General features: G+C 32.9%; 1 protein-coding gene across 4 annotated transcripts in view; it reads left to right on the top strand.

The window, feature by feature from the left end:
- BRD10 (bromodomain containing 10) overlaps nt 1-21,516 on the top strand; it is a 116,240-nt gene that overhangs the window by 76,567 nt on the left and 18,157 nt on the right. For 3 of the 4 annotated variants that reach the window (XM_072841269.1, XM_072841267.1, XM_072841270.1), the window contains 2 exons: nt 3,737-3,826; nt 18,810-18,925. In XM_072841269.1, the coding sequence (XP_072697370.1) occupies nt 3,737-3,826; nt 18,810-18,925 (206 nt within the window). The remainder of the gene's footprint in view (nt 1-3,736; nt 3,827-18,809; nt 18,926-21,516) is intronic. The other variant, XM_072841268.1, reaches the window with a different exon arrangement.

Raw genomic sequence — 21,516 nt, 5'->3', positions numbered from 1 at the left:
TTTGTATGCTACCTATGTCCTTTTTGGAACAAATGAAGTAAATATCTCTCAGATCTATTGAGTATAAACCCTAAGAGCACAATTTCTAGTTTGAAGTAATGCTAAAGTAAGAAATGATTTATCTTGTAATTTTTCTGAGATGTGTCATGGAATTCTTTTTACTTCCATAGGACCTCCCCTCTCCCTCTATATATAAACATTCCTGCTTCTTGAGTTGAAGATATTTACCACTAGAATACTAATAGAAATGAAATAATAGAAATGAAAGCTTAGGTATAAATTAAATCCTAAAACTATTATACATGTTCAGTTGTTCCTAGATTTTTTGGTTTTGTTTAGAAAGACTCCTTAAAGAACATGATAGAGTAGGAGGTGGATGAGTCCTATGTTTTGTGGTCTCCTCTACCAGTGTGTCATCTTATACTTTGCCTCTGTTAGTTTTAATTAGTTCATATATGAAGTGGAGAGGTAACCTTTTTAGTCTAAAAATTACATATTTTTAGTCCTTTCAGCTCTAAGATCGATGGTTTTGTGGCTTTGTAATGGGTTGCCTCAAGTGAAAAGTTAACTTGAGGAAGAGTGTGATAGCTTTCAAGAGGTTTTCCTGGGTGATTCTTATTGTAACTTCTGCAGTATGACTGAAAAGCCTTCTCTCTTGAGTGTTGGCAGTGTGATCCAACTGTAATTTGATCTACTGGGGAGCTTTCCTTTTCACCCCTGGAGGCCCTGAGTCTCAGATTGGTTTTTCCAAATTCAAGGCAACGAGAAGGATGTTTTAATATAATGTTTTGCTTTGATCAAAAAAATGCATCGTTCTCCCTTATATAGGTGAAGTTTTGGATTGATTCTGTTTATAAAAGCACCCATTTGAAGCTGAGTCAAGTTTAAAGGCCACACATACACCTTACTAGTAAAAGAGAAGGAGTAGAGGGTATATTGACATGAATCAGATTATTTTTTTCCTTCAGTGTTAGTAACACAATCAGAATTATGCTCCTAGGGCAGCGCCGGTGGCTCAGCAGTTTATTTATTTATTTTTGGCTCAGCAGTTTAGCACCACCTTCAGTCCAGGGCGTGATCCTGGAGACCTAGGATTGAGTCCCACGTCAGGCTCCTTGCATGGAACCTGCCTTCTCTCTCTACCTCTCTCTCTCTGTCTCTCATGGATAAATAAATAAAATCTTTAAAAAAAGAATTATGTTCTTATACAAGAATTTTCTCAGACCTTACTTGGCTGTATATGTTGAGTATCTCTACTAGGTGTATATCATATCTAATTATAGAGAGTATAGAAAGAGATTATAAGTTGTTATATAGCTATTAACTCATTTTAAGAGAAATTCAAAGTAAATATTGCTAAAAATATTTTCACCCTCAAATTCAGCAAAATTTATATTTGAGTCATGTCATTTAAGGAATATTTATCTTATCATTGTGCATTTAAATCAGTATTTCATCCCCTATTTGGAAATTAGTCTTTTGGAATCTTCATATTCTTTAGCTACATAGTACCATAATGTTTCAAGAGCCATGAAGATTTGGAATTCATAATCATTTAGTACCTTTACTGCTTAAAAGTATGATCTGCAGCCCATACCTGGGAATTTGTTAGAAATGTAGAATCTCAGGTCCGCACCTCAGACTTACTAAATCAAAAACTCTATTTTAACAAGATTCCCAGGTGATTCTTATGCACATTAAAGTTGGAGAAGCATTGATTTTGTACAACTTACTAACTAGGTAAGCCACTTCAACGTACTGTTTTACCTAGCTCTTAAGCTGTGGAAATCATTCAGAGTTTGCCTTCAGAACTGTGTTACCTCTTCTTTCAAATGAAATATTATTTGTTGATCCCGTGAATTGAAAGGTTTTAAGTGTCTTAGAGTGTGTCTAGTTGTAATGGTGTATGTTTTCATTGTTACTGTAAGTTTCTACAAACTATATATGTGCAAAATGTACCTTTATTCTTTGTATAATGAGATACCTAAGATGCAAGTAAAAACAACTCTGAGTTTTGCTATGTATGCAAATGAGGAATCTGTGCTGTGATATTAATTAGTGCACCAAGTTCAGTGAAAAGGCATGTAACCATCTGCAAGCTCTGGGGCAAATTTGACATGACAATCAAAAATAGCAAATTATACAATGGGAAGTTTTAGTTCCTGCTGAGTACTTACTGAAAACCTGATGTAGGGCCAACAAAATAGAAGTTGAAGACATTATCAAGTTTTAGAGCAATTACATAGTTGTCCAGTCCCCTATCAGCATTTCTTCTATACCTCTAGATTTGGCAAATGGCAATGTGTAATTTATAGTAAATAGCAGTAGCACTATTATTGTGAACTGTTTTCTATTCTGGAATTATTTAAGTTGGGTTACTTATGCATATTTTCTCTGCATTGTCAGGTCTGTGAGTTTGAAATTATGTAAACATTTCTAATAACAATTGTTAATACTAATTATAATTTATAATATCTGTGATATTTTTTCTTAGCCTATTAGATTGAGTAGGCCATATATTGCCATTTATGTAGATCAAAGGCATATCAGTGATTTCATATGGTTTAATCTAATAAAGGAAGTTTAAAGGAGTCCTGCTTTCCCATTTTTGTCACAGTAGTCACTAGGAATGATCTTGCTGTAACTTCTTTTCTTTTGTTGTTTTTGTTTTCTCTTACAAGAAATATGCCTTTTAGGAAAACAGTACCCTTACACAAAGATTAATGAATGTCACAAACATGGAATAATAAAATCTTATAATGATTAATAGTTTTATAAATGTAGAATTTTTTAAAAAGTTATCGCAGTAAGCATTACAAGACTTTCATTAATCTAAAACTTTTCCTCTTTATGTGCTTGTAGTTTTGTTTTAGAAACATTTCTTTTTCATAATAGATTTTTTAAAATATGAATTTAAATTATTTTAGGAAAAAAGTTAAATATATTAGGGGGAACTCCATATAATTTTACAAGAACTAAAATGTAGTTATTAATATTTTTGTTGTTGCTGACACTTCACTGTTTAAAGCTTTAGTAGTTAAGCCAAACTAGTTTGATTATTCATAACTAAAACCCAATTATTTTGGTGATTTGCCAAAATTACCAAGGTGAAGTAAAATGAGCCACAAAATTGTGAGAGGAAATACTTGCTATCTATGGAGATGGTTTTATTAAAGACTACTAAGATGATATTAAGAATGTGTACTTAATTTCATTTACTTCTTTGAATATATTACAGACCATGGAAATCCTTTTTTCTGAGCAATGCCAACAGCAATACAATTAGTTTAATCGTGTATAGTTAGCAAACCAAAGCAAAGGTATAAAGACAGTTCTCCAAGTGTGCATTATTCACCAACTAGGAGACTGCCTGATGATGATTCTTAAAGGTGATTCAGTAACCTGTGAAATCTAGGGTGAGTTTCCAGATCTTTGTCATTCTGGGCTGAGAGTTAATAATGTTAAGAAAGTACCTGGATTATAAAGCAAACTGAGACAGGGGGGTGTGGTATGAAACCACCAATGTTGAAATTTCAGCTATTTTTACTAAGCCTGGAGTTTATACATTATAAAAGTAATATCTTTTAAAACATAAACTTGTGGGGCTTTCTTTGCTTTTTGCTATGACAAATACAAATAATTGTGAATTTAGTGTATGTTAAAACAACTTCTGTTACCACATTTTGGGTGTTTTATATTATGTGTTATCAAGCTGTGTTTTTGTGTTTTATTTTAGCTTATTTGCACTAATCTTGATGAACTCAGGGAATTAATCACAAAAATCGAGAATGAACTCAAAGATCTGGAAAACAGTAGAAAAAAATCGGTAGGTGTTGATCCAAAAGTTCTATCTGTTATTGTCAGCATTAAAACTTATTCCTGCTTTTTTCTAAAGCTTTTTTAAAAAAAATCTTGTTCTCTGGATTACATAAAAATTTGCAATGAAAAATAGAAACATTGTTCCTTTTATTTCTCCTGTGTGGTCTAGTTTTTATTTTTCATAGAAAAAAATGGTACCAAGGCAAGTAATTTAATTTGTTTGCCTGGTTTATATCAGGTATAGTTGTAGATATTTCCCAATATACTGGTTGGTTGTTTTCTGACTGGTAGTTTTTGGGTAATGCTTACCTTGCAAATATTCTTAGTTAATAAGCATATGCTTTTAATGGAAGTTTATCACTTAGTAAAATAAAAACTTTAGTTAATTGTGACATAAATAACAGATATAAATTGTTTAGTCCTGCCCCAGATGTTTTTTATATATATTTAACAGTATGTCTTCTTAAAACACCTTTATTAGCTAGAGGTCATTTTTAAACTTTCACTGTATATTCAAAATTCACAATTTTAGCTTCATTTTTTGTTCTCTGAGAGTAGAGTATAAACCATTATATTTATTCACTCAACACTTGGTAAAACACTCAATTATGCTATTAAATCAGTAATACTTAACTGACATTCAGTGATATTACAAATTTGAAACACAGATATACATCAGTAAATAAATAGGGAAGTCTTGAAGCACTGAAGAAAATAAATCATTATTTTAAAAATCCCTTTATTTTATGTCTTAGGAATGCCCTGAAGCCAGTTTTAGTTAGGTCTTTGCTCAAACCTATTAATCTAGAATTATGTATAAAATAAAGATAGTGATACAGCAAGCTTCATATCAGCAGATTTGTGGTAGTCATTTGATATGCTGTTTAGAAAAGACATATTGGTAGCACTCTGAAGGGAGGAGACTTAAGTGCCATAAAAGTACAACCTTCTGAGGTTATTTAATATAGGCGTAAAACAGCCTTAAGGATTTCAGAAGTTTCATGTGATATCTCTGAAAATATCAGTATAGTCTAAGAGAATACTGTTTATAGTGATAAGCCATTACTTAACAGGAAAACATTATGTTCAATGTACAATCCAAGAATACAGAAAACTGTATATTTTTAGAAATATTTCTATTAAAAATGGTTTAAATCCTTATTAAATTCTTCTATGTTCGTGTGTGTGTGTATGTGTGTGTGGTGTATGTACACATACTTTGGTATGTGGGCAGTTACTTGATATGGAACACCAGGGGTTGTTTTAAAATTTACCTCTGTAATATATTTCTCAAACAACATTTTACATTTAGAATATTTTCTCAACAAAGTTTTTTTAGTATATTTGATATTATATCCTCATAAAGGACTGATTCTCTTCTTTAATAGGAAAGAATAGTCTTTTAATCAGGCTATTATTTATAATTTTTGCAGAAGCTGTTTATTTTTAGTGAGTTGTCTATTCTTCATGAGTCTAAATAGAATTGTTAAATATGTTTGCTAATTGTTTTTTATGCTGCAGGTAAACATAACATATGCATCTGAACTTGTTCCCATATTATAAATTAGTGTTTTATTTGTTTTTAATGAATAGTTTTATGCATAATAGATTTATGTAATTATAGCATGCATTGTAAGAGAAAAAGACTTCTGCAAGCATCCTAGAATTTTTCTGTAAAGCCTTCCACATCACTTACATTAGTGATAGGAGGTATACACATACTGCCTTCCTTTACAGAAATGATTAGAAGGGTAAAAGAAAACACAGATTACAAATACTTAACACTGTAGTCTTTGAAGGCATGTTTATAAGAAAATTTCAGGTTACGTATTGGGTTTAATTAATTAAATTTTGTGACTCTAAATTTTTAACTTGTCCATGACTCCTAGTATTTGCATATTAGTTTTTTCTTTTTAAATTTATTATTTGAGAGAGAGAGGTCTAGTAAGGGGAAGAGCAGAGGGAGAGGGACAAGCAGACTCTGGGCTGAGTGCAGGATGCTGATCATGACCTAAACTGAAACCAAGAGTTGGACATTCAACCGACTGAGCCACCCAGGTGCCCCACATATTAGTTTTAAAATATGTTTTCTGTTCTTCAAGAAATAGAAATTCTTAGGACTGTACTTAGTAGGGATAATCTTCTTGAGATTACTAACATATAAGCTATTTCCCTTTGAACTGCCTAAAAGGTTGTTTTCATGGAGAACTTATAATGGCCCCAAAGCATAAAGGTAGCAATAGACAGTAAATGTTTACATTTTAGTATCATTCCTTGTTTTTCTCCAGAATCTAATACTGATTGTCATAGATGGTGTAGGAATTAACTTTATTGAATATTTATAGTAATATTAAATACTAGGTTATTTGTCTGCCATTCTATCATTTGGGAATAAAGTGTTTTACTTAACTGAATTTTCTAGATAACTGAAACCTGAACTTTAGGACTAAATTTCTTTCTTTTTTAAAAAATTTCTTATTTTAATCATTTAATGAGAAACTTCCATGCCTCCCTTTACTATATTGAACAAAATTTTAACCCTTTTTTGATGACTCAAGGATCATTATGAATATCCATAATTGTACTGATACCCTAAAAATGTATTGATATCAGTAACTCTAATTAAACATTTACCAAAAGACCTTTATATTTTTAAGGTACATGTTTGTATTTTTGCTTTTGTTCTCTTTCCTCATTGTCCGCCTGTTGTTTCTTGTGTTTGTCCATGTATTTGCCTAGCTGATACACTATAAATTACAAAACAAGTAACAATATTTATAAGAATTGGACTTAGAGTAAGGACCCAAGAGACTTTCTTAATAATTAAATGCCTGACCTTAGCGATAGTGATAGCCATTTTGACTGATTCATTGCCTCTCAGCTTTCTTCACTATTGCCAAATAGAGTATTAATTTTGATCTTCATAAGAACATGTCACTGTCAAAATAGTATTTAGAGTCAAAACAATTCTTTTACTCATCATCAACCTTTATATCTATAATAATGACTCTAATAACAAAAAGGTTGTATTCCATATGGACATTTGGTTGCCATGAATGCCATTGCTAAAGATGGAAACATTTGTGTGATAGAGGATTTAACATGGATCCATACAAATACTTCACTTCTTTAGAGGATTTTTTCTCTGCAGGGCCTTTCCACCAAAGCAACAAGGAAGAATTATCCCATTTCTTTACCCGTTGTCAACATTCCATTATAAAAGCTTTCCTAACCTCTTAGAGTTTTTGCCATTGAGCTACTCATTGTATTGGAAGATTTATAGTCTTATAAAATCTAGATTGTTTATTTTTGCCAGACAACTGATTCCACTTATAGTTAATAATATAAGGAGAGAAAAAATAATAATAATATAAGGAGAGAAAAATAGTTTTCTTGAGTTTGTTCTAGCACACTTGGTGGTACCATTACTTCATTTAGCAACTTATTCTAAAAAGTCTCAACATCCTTTAGATCCTGCTGAGTTAGACTTAATTATCTACCTGAGATTTGTTTAAAGTGAGACATCTGGTTGAGATAAATTAGAAGTATGTAGTTTTTAAATTTTATCTTTCTCATTATTATTTAGATCATAGGATTCTTTAGTAAGTTAAAGGAGAAATAACATTTTATTTTTGTGGTTTTAGTTAAGAGAGAAAATTTGCGTTTTGCCCAATTATTTGGAAAATATCTTTTTAAATTGAGGAAATATATTAGTTTTCCAGAAAGATAGAGCTAAAATATTGATAAGTTTGCCTGATCCTATTGTGTTTGAAATTTATTAGACATTGTTGCTTTCTAAATCATCAAAATTGGAAAACTCTGCCAAGCTTACAACAGAAGTGGTTGTATTTCTGAGTTTTTTGTGTGACCCTTTTCCCCCCCTCATATCTGCCTAATTTCCTTATGTTTTATATCATGATTTAGATTTTCAAAGAGGTTTCAACCTATTTTTCTTTAATAAGGAAAGATCCACATAGAAATTGGGTATAAGGAAAAGTGTGAACAATTTGTCCAAAAAAAAAAAAAGATGTTATTTAATAGAAAAGAAACCTTGTCTGGATTATATAATGATGAATAATAGTCTTATTAATAGAGAGAAACTAAAATTTAAAATGTAAGACCTTTTTCTCTTCTAATACATCTTTTAGCAATTAAATAACTCAACACTTAGGATAAATATCGTAATCAATATGTAAGAAAAGCTATAAAACTGCCTAGCTCTTTGATCTTGTAATCCTGTTTGGAATTTCACTTTCAAAAAAAAAAAAAAAAAGGAATTTCACTTTCATTTTTCCCATTTCATTGCCCCTTCTCCCCAAAGAAAGCATTTTACACAGTGGTGTTCAGCAGACTACCTCTAATAGTGGAAATTTGGAAAAAGCTTATATGACCAACAGTGGTGAGATGATTAGCCAAACAATATTAGCACAATGGTATATCATATAGCTAGAAAAATAAAATACTTGTTACTATATGGAAGTATTTGTGACATGTTAAATTTTTTAAATACACAAAATAATATGTGCCTAATGATTACAACATATAAAAAGACTTAAGAATGGAAAAGGAATTTCAAGTAATGGATAAAATTAATCTTTATTATGTTTTTAAGATAATTTAAATTCATCATACAATAATAATATTTCCCTTGCCTAACCAAAGGCTGTACATTAGCAAGACCAAATAGAGAATTCAGAAGCTTGGATCAGATTGTGACACCCCATTTTTTGGTCACAGAGTTCTGTGTAAGCCACTGTTATGAATCAGGAATGATTCCCCCACCCCACCCCTCCACCCCCAAGGAGACTTCTGACAATGTCCAAAGACATTTTTGGTTGTTGAAGAGATAATACTGGCATTTAATGGATAGAGGCCTGCAATGCTGCTAAAAATATCCTACATTATAATGACCCTATAATGCAAATGATAATCCCCTGCAAAAAAATTACCTGGCCTCAAATGTCAGTTGTGTGGAAATTGCAAAGCCCTAGCATAAACATGTATTTGCTAAGGGCCCTATTCTCTCACTTTGCCTGCCACTGCAAATTTACTGTGGGGAGAAAACAAGTTGATATTTTGAAAGTTAGAAGTAAGTGGAATCAGACATCTGATCCCATAATTGAGAGTACTTTATTAGATCATATACTTCTAATTCAGACTTACATTTGGTGAAACTTGTGAATGTTAGTTTTAACCTTTACCCTTTGTAATTCCATCAGTTTAAAAAGATTCTTGACTTTATAGCCAACTATTTTCAATTTATTATGACTTACGGCCTCTCTCAAATATGTTCACTCTTTATCTTCCTTTGTATAGGAAATGAAGAAGTTACAAATAACATAATTGCATATGTATTTTATTTTTAGAAAGATGATGTGATAAATTCTTTTAAAAATGAAGATGTAGTAAGGAATAGAAACAGATAAATAGAAAAATATAGTCAAATTATGTTTAAAACTTAACATGAGTTTATATGGATCTCCAAAACATAATTGCATGTAGTATAATGTAAGACACAGGGACTATTTATACATTAATCTTACTTTCTAATACCATAACAGAAATTTTATTATAATGAAGGATTATGGGGTTTTTCCCTCCTCTCTCTATTCCATATCCATTATTCATGTGTTCACAGTGAGGCATCAAATCAAAATTACTTTATAGCTCGCTGCTGTTGAGTACAAAATCTATTTTACTAGAGTGTAAGAAACACTGGATACATTGAGTCCTGAATATGCACTAATTAACTTTATTTAATGGATTTTCTTGTAGATATGGTTGCAATAATCTCTAAATTGACCTTAAAATGAGTTTTATTTAAGTTTTTTACAATTACATCATTATATATATATCATTTTCTTATTCTAGATTTCTGGTAAACTGCTGGTTAAGAAAACAAAATAATCTCAGCTGTTGGGGAACAGGGATCACTTTGTCGTTAAAGAGCTATATTTAAAGCTTTTAAAAATTAAAACACCGTTTTTGGAAGGCCTGCATCACAGACAAAAATATTTCTTTACCTATTTTAATTACAGATTCAAGTCTTATTCATAAGACAAGTACTTGCTTAGTGTCTTCTGTTTGTTATGGTAGTACCAGGAACTTGGTAGGGATTCAGAAATTAAAACAAAGTCCTTATCCTCAAAGAATTCTCTTACAGAGCTTAAGATTTTATCCCCAACCCTAGGGATAAATTTTTAATTTTAATCAAGGTAAATTGGGCCAGCTTCTGTCCTTTTATAAAAGACTTAATCTTTTCAAGCAATGTTAATTCAGAAGTCACCAAACAACTCCAGATACTTGCTCATTTCCCTTAACTACATGTTTGGGAGTAGGGTGGAGGAAAGTAACATGCATTTTATAAAGAATCAAATGGTAACTGACATACTCAAAATAATAGAAAAGAAAGCTAGATGACAGGAAATGTGAACCAGCAGTATATGACTGGTAAGACAAATCTTCAGTTAGTCACTGAATTATCTAAGAATGTATTGTCTGCATTTATCTATGGTAAATTTTGTTCTTTGGGTATTTTTTAACGTTTTATAACTACTCTGCTAAGAAATGGATTTTAACCCTCATCAGTAGTGCTCATTGTTTCTACTTACTACAATTTGGCATAGTTTGAATCCCATTAAGGAAACTTTGATAAAAAGAATTATTTGAGGGGCAGCCTGAGTGGCTCAGTCAGTTAAGCATCTGTCTTCAGCTTAGGTCATGATCCTGGGGTCCTGGGATTGAGCCCTGCATCTGACTGCCTGCTCAGCTGGGAGTCTGCTTCTCCCTCTCCTCCTCCCTGCCCCACTTGCTTGTTCTGTCCCGCCCCCAAATAAATAAATAAAATCTTAAAAAAAAAAAAAAAGTATTTGAAAATCCCTTTTCTTCCAAAGAAAGTTGCAATTAAAAGGGAAAAGGGCTATCTGGTATTTTTACATCAGGCAAATTGATGCTGTATATTCCCAGCATGGAGTGAGCTTCAAGGAAGGGTTGAAGTTGACAGATCCCTCTGTACCTGTAGCTTTTATAATTTGCCTTAAACCCTTCTGAATTACATATCATACACAAATATAACACTTACATGTCAAATAATTTTCAAAGAACCAACTAAATTTGCATTATCCACTTAATAGTTACTTACACTGAAAAGAGTTCTGGAAAATTGAATTGAAATCCTTCGGGTACTTAAGGCAAAAAAAAAAAAAATTCCACATCATTCTGGTTTTTTTATATTAGAGAAGATATTGAAATCTTGGGAAAGACCCCAAAATTTAAAAGTAGAATAGTTTAGGGGTACCTGGGTGGCTCAGTCGGTTGAGCATCTATCTTTGGCTCAGATCATGATCTTGGGGTCATGGGATTGAGCCCTGTATCAGGCTTTCTGCTCAGCAGGGAGTCTGCTTCTCCCTCTCCCTCTCACTCTCTTGTACTCACTCACTCTTTCAATAAATAAAAAAATCTGAAAAAAAAAATAAAAGTAGAATAGTTTAATGCATTTAATGAATTGGGGAAGAATATTATTTAAAAACTGAGAGGATTGGACACTAATAAAACTTGTCTACTACCATTTTCATCAGACTGTAAAAGAAGAAAAAAATGATACATTATATATTAAAGAAAAATCAGGAGCTCCTGAGTGGCTAAGTTGGTTAAGCATCTGCCTCCACTCACATCAGAGCCCCACATCTGGCTCCTTGCTCAGCAGAGTCTGCTTCTCCCTCTCCCTCTGCCTGTCTCTCCTGGGTTGAAAAGTCAACCCAGAATCTGCAGAGTGACAAAAAGGAGGCTCATAGGGGGCACAGAGTCCATAAAAGAGACAAACCAAAAAACAGACTCTTCCTAACTATAGAGATTAAAGAGATGGTCACCAGAGGGGAGATGGGCGGGGGGATGGGTAAAATGGGTGATGGAGATTAGTACACTTATCTTGATGAGCACCTGAGTAATATATGGAGCTGTTGAGTCACTATATTGTACACTTGAAACCAATATAACACTGTATTTAACTACACTGGAATTAAAATTTAAAAATACTATAGGAAAAGGCCTACCTGGAACTATTTTTTAATTGAAAATGTGATTCTAACAAGTAGTAGCAGGTGCTTTTATTAGGACAGGAACAGTTTTATGGACACATGAAACACTGACAGGCAATTGAAAAAAGAAACTATAAAAGCATCTTTTGGGAGTCTGAATGTATAAATTGTCAATAACCATTTAATATAGAAATATAGATTGTAGGGGTGCCTGAATGATTCAGTTGGTTAAGTGTCTGCCTTTAGCTCAGCTCATGATCCCAGGGTCATGGGATCCAACTCCAAGTCGGGCTCCCTTCTCAGCAGGGGAGTCTGCTTTTCCCTTTCCCAGGGCTTCTCCCCACCCCCACCCCTGCTTGAGGTTGATCTCTCAAATAATTAAATAAAATATTTTTTAAAATATATAGATCAGAGAGAAACTTGAACAGGGCCTGAGAGTCAGTGTATTAAAATGTAACATAATTTGTTCATAATGATCAAGAATTAAATTATATTCATCGTTTGTTCAGAAAATCTGGCAGACATATTTCTCTCAATTTAAAAAAACCTTTGCATGTAAGGAGAAAACCTCAGTTAACTAAGAAATTTACTCGTGTAGTTTCAATACTTTTTGTGGGCCCACTCTGTGCTAGGCTTTGTGATATAGTCTGAGAAAGTGAAATTAGGTAAGCTACTGTCCTTGCTCTTAAGATATTCCCAGTCTTCATGTCACTTATGTGGAATTTTTATGCTCCGATGACACCAAATATAGCATTACTTAGTGATTTAGATTGTGTAGTGACTTGCTTGAGAACCTACCTTTCTGATATATCAAGTATAGATTTGATCAAATGTTACCAACTTAATTTGCTACCCCTAATGTAGTGAAATGGGTCAAATTCTAGTCCAGGATTCTAATCTAGTCCAGGATTCTTTCTTCTTTGTAAATGAAAGTGGTTATATACCATCAATATGTATATATTGTTAGATTTTCTTCCCCAGTAGTAGTAACTACCTTACTAGGAATATGATGTCATCCAGTTTTTCCTCTCTACAGAGCTAAAGGACCTTGAAATTTGCAGTAAATTCTAATCACTAATATAGTTGTTTGTTTTCATGCTTTCTAGCTAAATGCTAATTTAGAAATAATATGGAAATGTTCAATATGGGATGCCTATAGGGGGATCCCTGAGTGGCTCAGTGGTTTAGCGCCTGCCTTCGGCTCAGGACAGTCCTGGAGTCCCGGGATCAAGTCCTGCATCGGGCTCCCTGCATGGAGCCAGCTTCTCCCTCTGCCTGTGTGTCTGCCTCTCTCTGTGTGTCTCTCATGAATAAATAAATAAAATCTTAAGAAAAAAAAAATATATAGGATGCCTTTAAAATAAAGTACAAATGCTTTCCTTTTCTGTTAAATTAGTCTTAAATGAAAATGGATGAGAGAAAATACTAGCATGTGATAGTTCATATTAAAACTTCTGGCAGTGTTAAAATACCTTTTGACTTTTCCCATGTTAATATGCGTACATTTCACTGTTCCGTCAAACTAGCACTTTTTCAAAGGACTGTATATCAACAAAATGAATGTGATGTTTTACACCTAAAACTGAGTATGGTGATAGTTTTCTTTAGGTAAACAATTTTAAAAAGTAAATACTACCTTTTCATTTAATATTGTTTAGACTAAGGAAAATGTCAAATAATTGGTTTACTAATATAGTTAATTTTATTTGTGCTGTTTTTATACATATGTTTTTAAATTATTTACAAGCTATCTTCAGATACTGCTAGTGATTTTAAATGAGACATCTTTGTGCATAGATCTGTGTGGCTTTTCTCAGAGTTATTTGCATTTTATTTGAAAAGTAAGATCTATTGTTATTTAATCCCTTTTCCACAATGGGATTTATGCGACAAGAGCCAAACCTGGAAAAAAAAAATATTTTGTTATATGATCCAGTTTCTGTGATCTAACATTTATAAGTAAAAGTGTATATAGAAAAAATGGCATTGATACTTTTGTTATGTACATCTTGTTTTTGTACTGTTCCTTAATAAAAATGTTTTTTTTACTATCTCCACAGTAATGGTGCTTACCCTTTCAATTTATAAAAGCATTCTTTGTTTACTTTGTATATTTATATATGATTTTAGTTTTCTTCATATAGCTATTGATAGCTATTTTGTTTACATATAATGTTATAAGAAAATCTACATAAGTAACAGGATAGTTTGGGTAAACAAGTTACTGTCACCTAAGTTTAACATTCAAAGCATCTAAATTTATGAAAATGTATAAAATATGTCCATGATGATGAGACATATAAGAAACCTGGAATTTATTTGTTTTCCTTTTTTTTCTTCCTTTTAGGTGTCCAATGTCTCCAGCATCAGTAGATTGCCAACTCCCTGTCCTTGCAGCACCCCAGCCAGCATTTATGCTGGTTCTGTCATGCCCACCCCCGATTACTGCAGCAGAATGGAGTCCTTCTTTAGTTGAAAGGTAAGTTTCCCTCCCCACTCATTTCACACACATTGACTCAGCTTTTTGTTTTATAATATTGTGTAGTTTTGTAAGTTTTTTTAAAGTTTCTTTTCCCGTATGGTTCCTTAGGTTACTAATGTATCATATTCAAAAACTTATAAAACTGCATAATATAATAAAAGATTTATCTTGTGACCATAGACCAGCTTCTTTTTGTAATAATCCCTATGAGGTTATAAAACCTCCATTGTTTGACATTTGGGGCATCTCATGGAAAGGGAGCTGGCAATCTGCAGCTGCTGTGGACATTGGATGAGAAAGTATTGAAAGGTAAGCTTCAGATTTAGACCATATTGTATGTCTTTGGTTCCATGGTATATATTCATACTTTATGTTAAACTTTACAGTAAATGCATAAAAGAAATACTACTCTCCTCTTTTTTAAAGTGATCCTCAATAAAGTTTACGTTATTAATTAAGTTCACATAATACATCAGAATTACCTTAGAAGATAATTTTTATCCCTGAATATTGTGAGAATTCTAATATCGAATGAAATAGTAAATGAAAATAATATCAAATGAAAACAGTTCATTTATCCCTATTTTCACATAACTGTAAAAAAATGTTAAGGCTACGTTTATATACATAAAGCTTATTAGATATATTTTTTATTAGAGAAATGATTATAACACTGTTCCACAAATGACCTTTTACTAATCTAATCCTCATACTTGTCTTTGATTCTTATATTGATCACTACAGATAAAGATTATAAGAGCTTTCTGATTTTTATTACATCCATATGCTTTCTTATATATTTGAAGAATGAGAAACTTGTATTCCTTGTTTTTTAATTCACTTTTAAACTTTAGAAACTGTAATTTTAAGTACTACTGTAATTAAATGAAAATAAATTATATAGATTTTAAATTTTGCATTACAGAGGCACATACATGTAAAGATAAGTACTTATGCAATATGATCTTTTATTCTTTAGGAATTGTATATGTGTAGACCAAGTGGGGGACAGCATTATGTAGTGGATTTTAACATTCAGAAGACCTAGAATTCTAACTGAAGGTGTACTTCTATCTAAAAATTCTTCTCTGTGATTCACTGAGCCAATTTCCTTCTAGAAAATTATGTTCACCTCATTCTCTTTAGCTTTAATAATTTCACCGTACAAGAAACACAATTAGTTGTTCTCAGTTTTTCCTTTCTGTGTAAGTAAAGTTAATCAGTCAGAAAAGCTATTGCTAGCTTTTAGTTATTGACTTGCTTTAAATTCAGGAGATATTTGTTTGATTTTACATTAAACCCAAGTTAAGGCAAATCGTTGCCGTGTCTGACTAACTTCTTTTAAAAATTCACAACTTTTTTTTCTGTTTATATTAGTCTCCTTGTATATTGTAACACTCTAAGACTATCTCTAGGTAGAAAGGGACATGTTTTAATTCCATTTTGGTTGTATTGACCAAAGAAGACAAATAATGAAGCAGGCAGTGTGAGTTTCTTTGTTACTGTCAATTGGTTAAAACACTTTAAAATACCAGTCCCAGAGCAGTGATTCCAAACTTTTTTAAATGTATAACCTGTTTTGATAAACATAAAAACTGTGGACACACATAGCCATGGGGTATGTGTGATATATAGTATATCACACATACCCCATGGCTGGATATGGTGATATCCTTCACTGAGGTCACTGTATTCTTTATATGTATCTTCTAGTTTTATCAATCTTTACTTTCTATAATTTCTCTTATAAGAATAATAGACTTTTTGTTTTCCAAACACAAAATTATTACATGCATTTTAAAATAATGAAATAACATACTATCACAACCCCAAGTTGAGAATATACAATAAAAGGAAAGGGAAGGCCAAAAAGCATTATATAAAATTAGAGGGCCATAGACATTTTCAAATAGGTCAGCAGATAAGACAGAATTATATGAAAGATAGAAATCTACTCTGATTAATATTTATGATCCCTTCTCTATATATTTGGCTAGTTTAGTAATATATTTTCTGGGCATTGGATTAATTAAAATTTAGTAATCAGAATAAAATCAAAAGACAACAAAAAAAAACGACAAAATCAAAAGACAAAATCTTCTAATCTTTTTAGAACTCTTTTGTACAAAAATTAATGCTGTAATTTAGAGAGACATAAACACAACTGACAGATGTCTTGAAATAATGACTTTCAGCCACGCAGACTCCTCTTCCTGTGCCTCAATCTACCTAGTCCCAAGGTCTGACAGTACCACTAGTCCTTCTGCATTTCCCACACCATCACCACGACACTAATCCAAACAGCAGCATACTGCCCAGGTTAATGTTGCATCTGCTTCCCCATAAAACTCTCAGATACAAAGAATTCGATATGCCTGTCACTCTCTAGTCTTTTAACACTTTTCCAAATAATTATATCACAAAGGTGGTATATAATTCATTACTCATACCTTTTTCTGCTTTCTTTAGCTTAGTAAACATTTACTCTCACCATTTCATTTTGAGCCAAATAATAGTTGAAAAGTAAAGACATTATTATGTTGATGTGCCTTTTTTTTTTTTAACCGAAACAATACTACATCATTCTGCAAAGGATTTTAGTGTAACTATCATCTGCCTTTTCATTGTCATCACTTAGTTCTCCCTAGAGGAAAGTATCGTTTTTTTGTTTATTGGTTTTGTTTGCATGGGTTAGAATAAGTGCTTTATACTGTCTCCTACCCTTTTTTTTTCCTGGAGAAAAAGAAACATTTTTTTTTTTAGAAAAAGAAACTTTTGGGATCCCTGGGTGGCGCAGCGGTTTGGCGCCTGCCTTTGGCCCAGGGCGCGATCCTGGAGACCCGGGATCGAATCCCACATCAGGCTCCCGGTGCATGGAGCCTGCTTCTCCCTCTGCCTGTGTCTCTGCCTCTCTCTTTCTCTCTCTGTGACTATCATAAATAAATAAATAAAAATTAAAAAAAAAAAAAAAAAGAAAAAGAAACTTTTAAGGTATAACTTACTGTTAGACCCTTTGAGAAAGTATTTGACAAGCAAGAAGGTCTGTCTAAGTTATTATATGAAATATTTACTTTCCTTGAAATTTTTTTCACAATACTATCATTTGTCATGCCATTAAGAAGACACAAGAATTAGTCATTGAACCTAGGTTCCATATTCATTATATGCACATACACATGTAATTCCACATCTTCCTGCTCTTCTAATAAACAATTTAAAAACCTCAGAAGTAGAAATGTAGTTGTTTATTTACCTGCCTTAATGTTCTACATATGTGCAAATTAACTGAAAAGTTGATGAGATGAAGTCTAATTTTTGCATGTTAAATATGACCCGTAATATATAGTTGTGTATTTTTTGTTACAAAAGAAAAAAATGAGTGGACTGAATGGTATGTGAATTATATCTCAAAAAAAATACAATATGGTTATATAATGGTAAATAAAGATGGTGATGATGATGATGGTGGTGGTGGTGGTTGGTGGTGGTGGTGATGTTCATAGGTATATACTAACGTGGGGAAGGGGGAAGTGGGGCTACCTTAAGATACAACTTCTATAGACTTAGTGTTTCTATTGTATTTGAATAACTTTTGCTTACTGGTGAAGTGTGTTTTTTTTAGAGATTTTTATAACATATGTCAGATTGAATTATGTGATACAGCTTTTAAGAGGTGGTGATGTAGTTCTAAGAACTTGGACTTCAGCATCAGATAGATCTGATGTCATAGGACCTTGAACAAGTCATTTAATCTCTCTGAGCCTTAGTTGCATCATTTAAGTGAGTCTAAAATGCACATACATTAGAAAGGTTTTCATAACTGCTTGAGTACATGTGTGCTCCGCCCCTTCCTTCCTCCTCTCCTCCTCACTTTCTTCTTCCTCTTCACTCCTTTCCTTTCCCCACTAGATATAGATATATAAATGAAATACTTAGGCTAATACTTAGCAAATGGAGAAGGGGGTGTCAGTAATTATTAACTCCTACTGTAGCTATAGCATTATAATATTAAAAATTATGACCACTTGTCTTCTTGTCTGGGCTGGAAACATTTTTGAATGCAATAATTGTAAAATCTTCTAAGGAAGTTTAAGACTGCTTTTGGATAATTATAAAAACTTTACAGAAGTGAGCCATATCAGTTACATGTTTAGTGAATTTATATACATCTATTTTTACATGTACTTGGTAAATGATTTATTAAAATATTTATAATTGATCCAATTAAAAATTGTTTTAAAACTTGTCTCCTTGTTTGATTAAATAGGTTTTAGATTGCTCCTGTAGAATTGAGAATCTTTAAAATATTACAAATAAGATTTATTGCAGGTTATTTTTCCCCTTTACAACCTTCTGCAGAAGATATACTCATTTGAGTATTGGCATTTCATTTTGTGTTTTACTCAGAAAATAAGGCTTAACATTCACTTTGGATTAAATCTAAAGGATTTACTTTAACATTGTGTTTTTAGGGCAAATGGTATCATCGGAGGCAAGCTGTAAAAGAATTGCATGGTACATTGATACGCCTTTTAAATGAATTGCTGCCATGGGAACCAAAGTTGATGAAAGCTTTTCAAAGAAACAGGTAATTTGAGCTTTATAATTCGTTTTACCTGTTTTAGGGCTCTTAATTTATGATTATGGGAAGATATCCTGGAATCATTTTGTAACTTTCCATTGATAAATAATTCAACAGATTTTTTTCATTTTTTTAATTTAAATTCAGTTGGTCAATATATAGTGGAATACCCAGTGCTCATCCAATCAAGTGCCCTCCTCTGCCCAGCACCCAGTCATCCTGTCCCCCCACCTTCCTCCCCTTCTGCTACCCTTTGATTGTTTCCCAAGGTTAAGAGTTTCTCATGGTTTCTCTTCCTCTTTAATTTTTCCCACTGAGTTTCTCTCCTTTCCCTTATAATCCCTTTTAATATTTCTTATATTCCACATATAAGTGAAACCATGTGATGATTGTCCTTCTCCACTTATTTCACTCAGCATAATATCCTCCAATTCCATCCACGTCAAAGCAAATGGTGGGTATTCGTCCTTTCTAATGGCTGAGTAATATTCCATTGTGTGTGTGTATAATATATGCGCGTATATATACATATATGTATCTTCCCTATCCATTCCTCTGTCAAAGGACATCATGGCTCCTTCCACAGGTTGGCTGTTTTGGACATTGCTGCTATGAACATTGGGGTGCAAGTGTCCTATCATTTCACTACATCTATATCTTTGGGTTAAATACCCAGTAGTGCAATTGCTGGGTCATAGGGCAGTCCTAATTTTAATTTCTTGAAATTAAATTTCTCCACACCGTTTTCCAGAGTGGCTGTACCAGTTCGCATTCCCACCAACAGTGCAAGAGGGTTCCCCTTTCTCCACATCCTCTCCAACATTTGTTGTTTCCTGTCTTGTTAATTTTCACCATTCTCACTGGTATGAGGTGGTATCTCATTGTGATTTTGATTTGTATTTCCCTGATGACAAGTAATGTGGAACATTTTTTCATATGCTTTTTGGCCTTATGAACGTCTTCCTTGGTGAAATTTCAGTTTACGTCTTTTGCCCATTTCATGACTGGATTGTTTCTTTCTTGGGGTGTTGAGTTTAATAAGTTTTTATAGATCTTGGACACTAGCCATGTATCTGCTACATCATTTGCAAATATCTTCTCCTATTCTGTAGGTTGTCTTTTTTTTTTTTTTTTTTTGTAGGTTGTCTTTTAGTTTTTTTTTTTTTTTTAATTTTTTTTTTATTTGTTTATGATAGTCACAGAGAGAGAGAGAGAGAGGCAGAGACACAGGCAGAGGGAGAAGCAGGCTCCATGCACCGGGAGCCCGATGTGGGATTCGATCCCGGGTCTCCAGGATCGCGCCCTGGGCCAAAGGCAGGCGCCAAACCGCTGCGCCACGCAGGGATCCCTCTTTTAGTTTTTTTGACTGTTTCCTTTGCTGTGCAGAAGCTTCTTATCTTGATGAAGTCCCAATAGTTCACTTTTACCTTTGTTTCCCTTACCTTCATAGATGTATCTTGTAAGAAGTTGCTGTGGCCAAGTTCAAACAGGGTGTTGCCTGTGTTCTTCTCTAGGATTTTGATGGAATCTTGTCTCACATTTAGATCTTTCATCCATTTTGAGTTTATCTTTGTGTATGGTGTAAGGGTGTAAGGGAATGGTCTAGTTTCATTCTTCTGCATGTGACTGTCCAATTTTCCCAGCACCATTTATTGAAGAAACTGTCCTTTTTCCAGTGGATATTGTTCCTGCTTTGTCAAAGATGAGTTCACCATAGAGTTGAAGGTTCATTTCTGGGTTCTCTATTCTGTTCCATTGATCTGTGGGTCTGTTTTTGTTCCAGTACTGTACTGTCTTGATGATCACAGCTTCATAATACAGCTTAAAGTCAGCCATTGTGATGCCCCCAGCTTTGGTTTTCTTTTTTCAAACATTGCTCTGGCTATTCGGGATCTTTCCTAGTTCTATGCAATTCTTAAGATGATTTGTTCCAACTCTGTGAAGAAAGCCCGTGGTATTTTAATAGTGATTGCATTGAACGTGTAAATTGCTCTGGGTAGCATAGACATTGTCACAATATTAATTCTTCCAATCCATGAGTATGGTATGTTTTTTCATCTCTTTACATCTTCCTTGATTTCTTTCATAAGTGTTCTGTAGTTTTTGAAGTACAGTTCCTTTAGCTATTTGGTTAGGTTTATTTCTAGATATCATATGGTTTTGGGTGCAATTTTAATTGGGATTGATTCCTTAATTTCCCTTTCTTCAGTCTTCATAATTCAACAGATATTTTTCAGTGCTTGCTGTGTCCAAGGTACTTCCTAAGCCTTGAAAAAGTAGTGTTGATTAAATAGAGCCCTACTCTGTCACTTACATTCCTTCTTTTCCCCCAATATTTTTCCATTGCAATAAAATGCACAGACAAAATTTACCCTCTTAACCAGTTGTAAGTGTACAGTTCTTTAGTATTAAATACATTCATAATCAATGTTATTATTCCCAATGTATCTCCTGAACTCTTCAGTTTGTAAAACTGAAAACTGAAACTCTGTAACTATTAAATAACTCCCCATCCTCCTCCCCCACCATTCTACTTTGTCCATATGCTTTGACTACTCTTAAGTACCTCATGTAATATAAAACATTTGTGGTTTTGT

Source organism: Canis lupus, chromosome 10 (assembly GCF_048164855.1).
Source record: "Canis lupus baileyi chromosome 10, mCanLup2.hap1, whole genome shotgun sequence".
NCBI lineage: Eukaryota > Metazoa > Chordata > Mammalia > Carnivora > Canidae > Canis > Canis lupus.
This window is presented reverse-complemented; position numbering and strand designations above follow the sequence as displayed.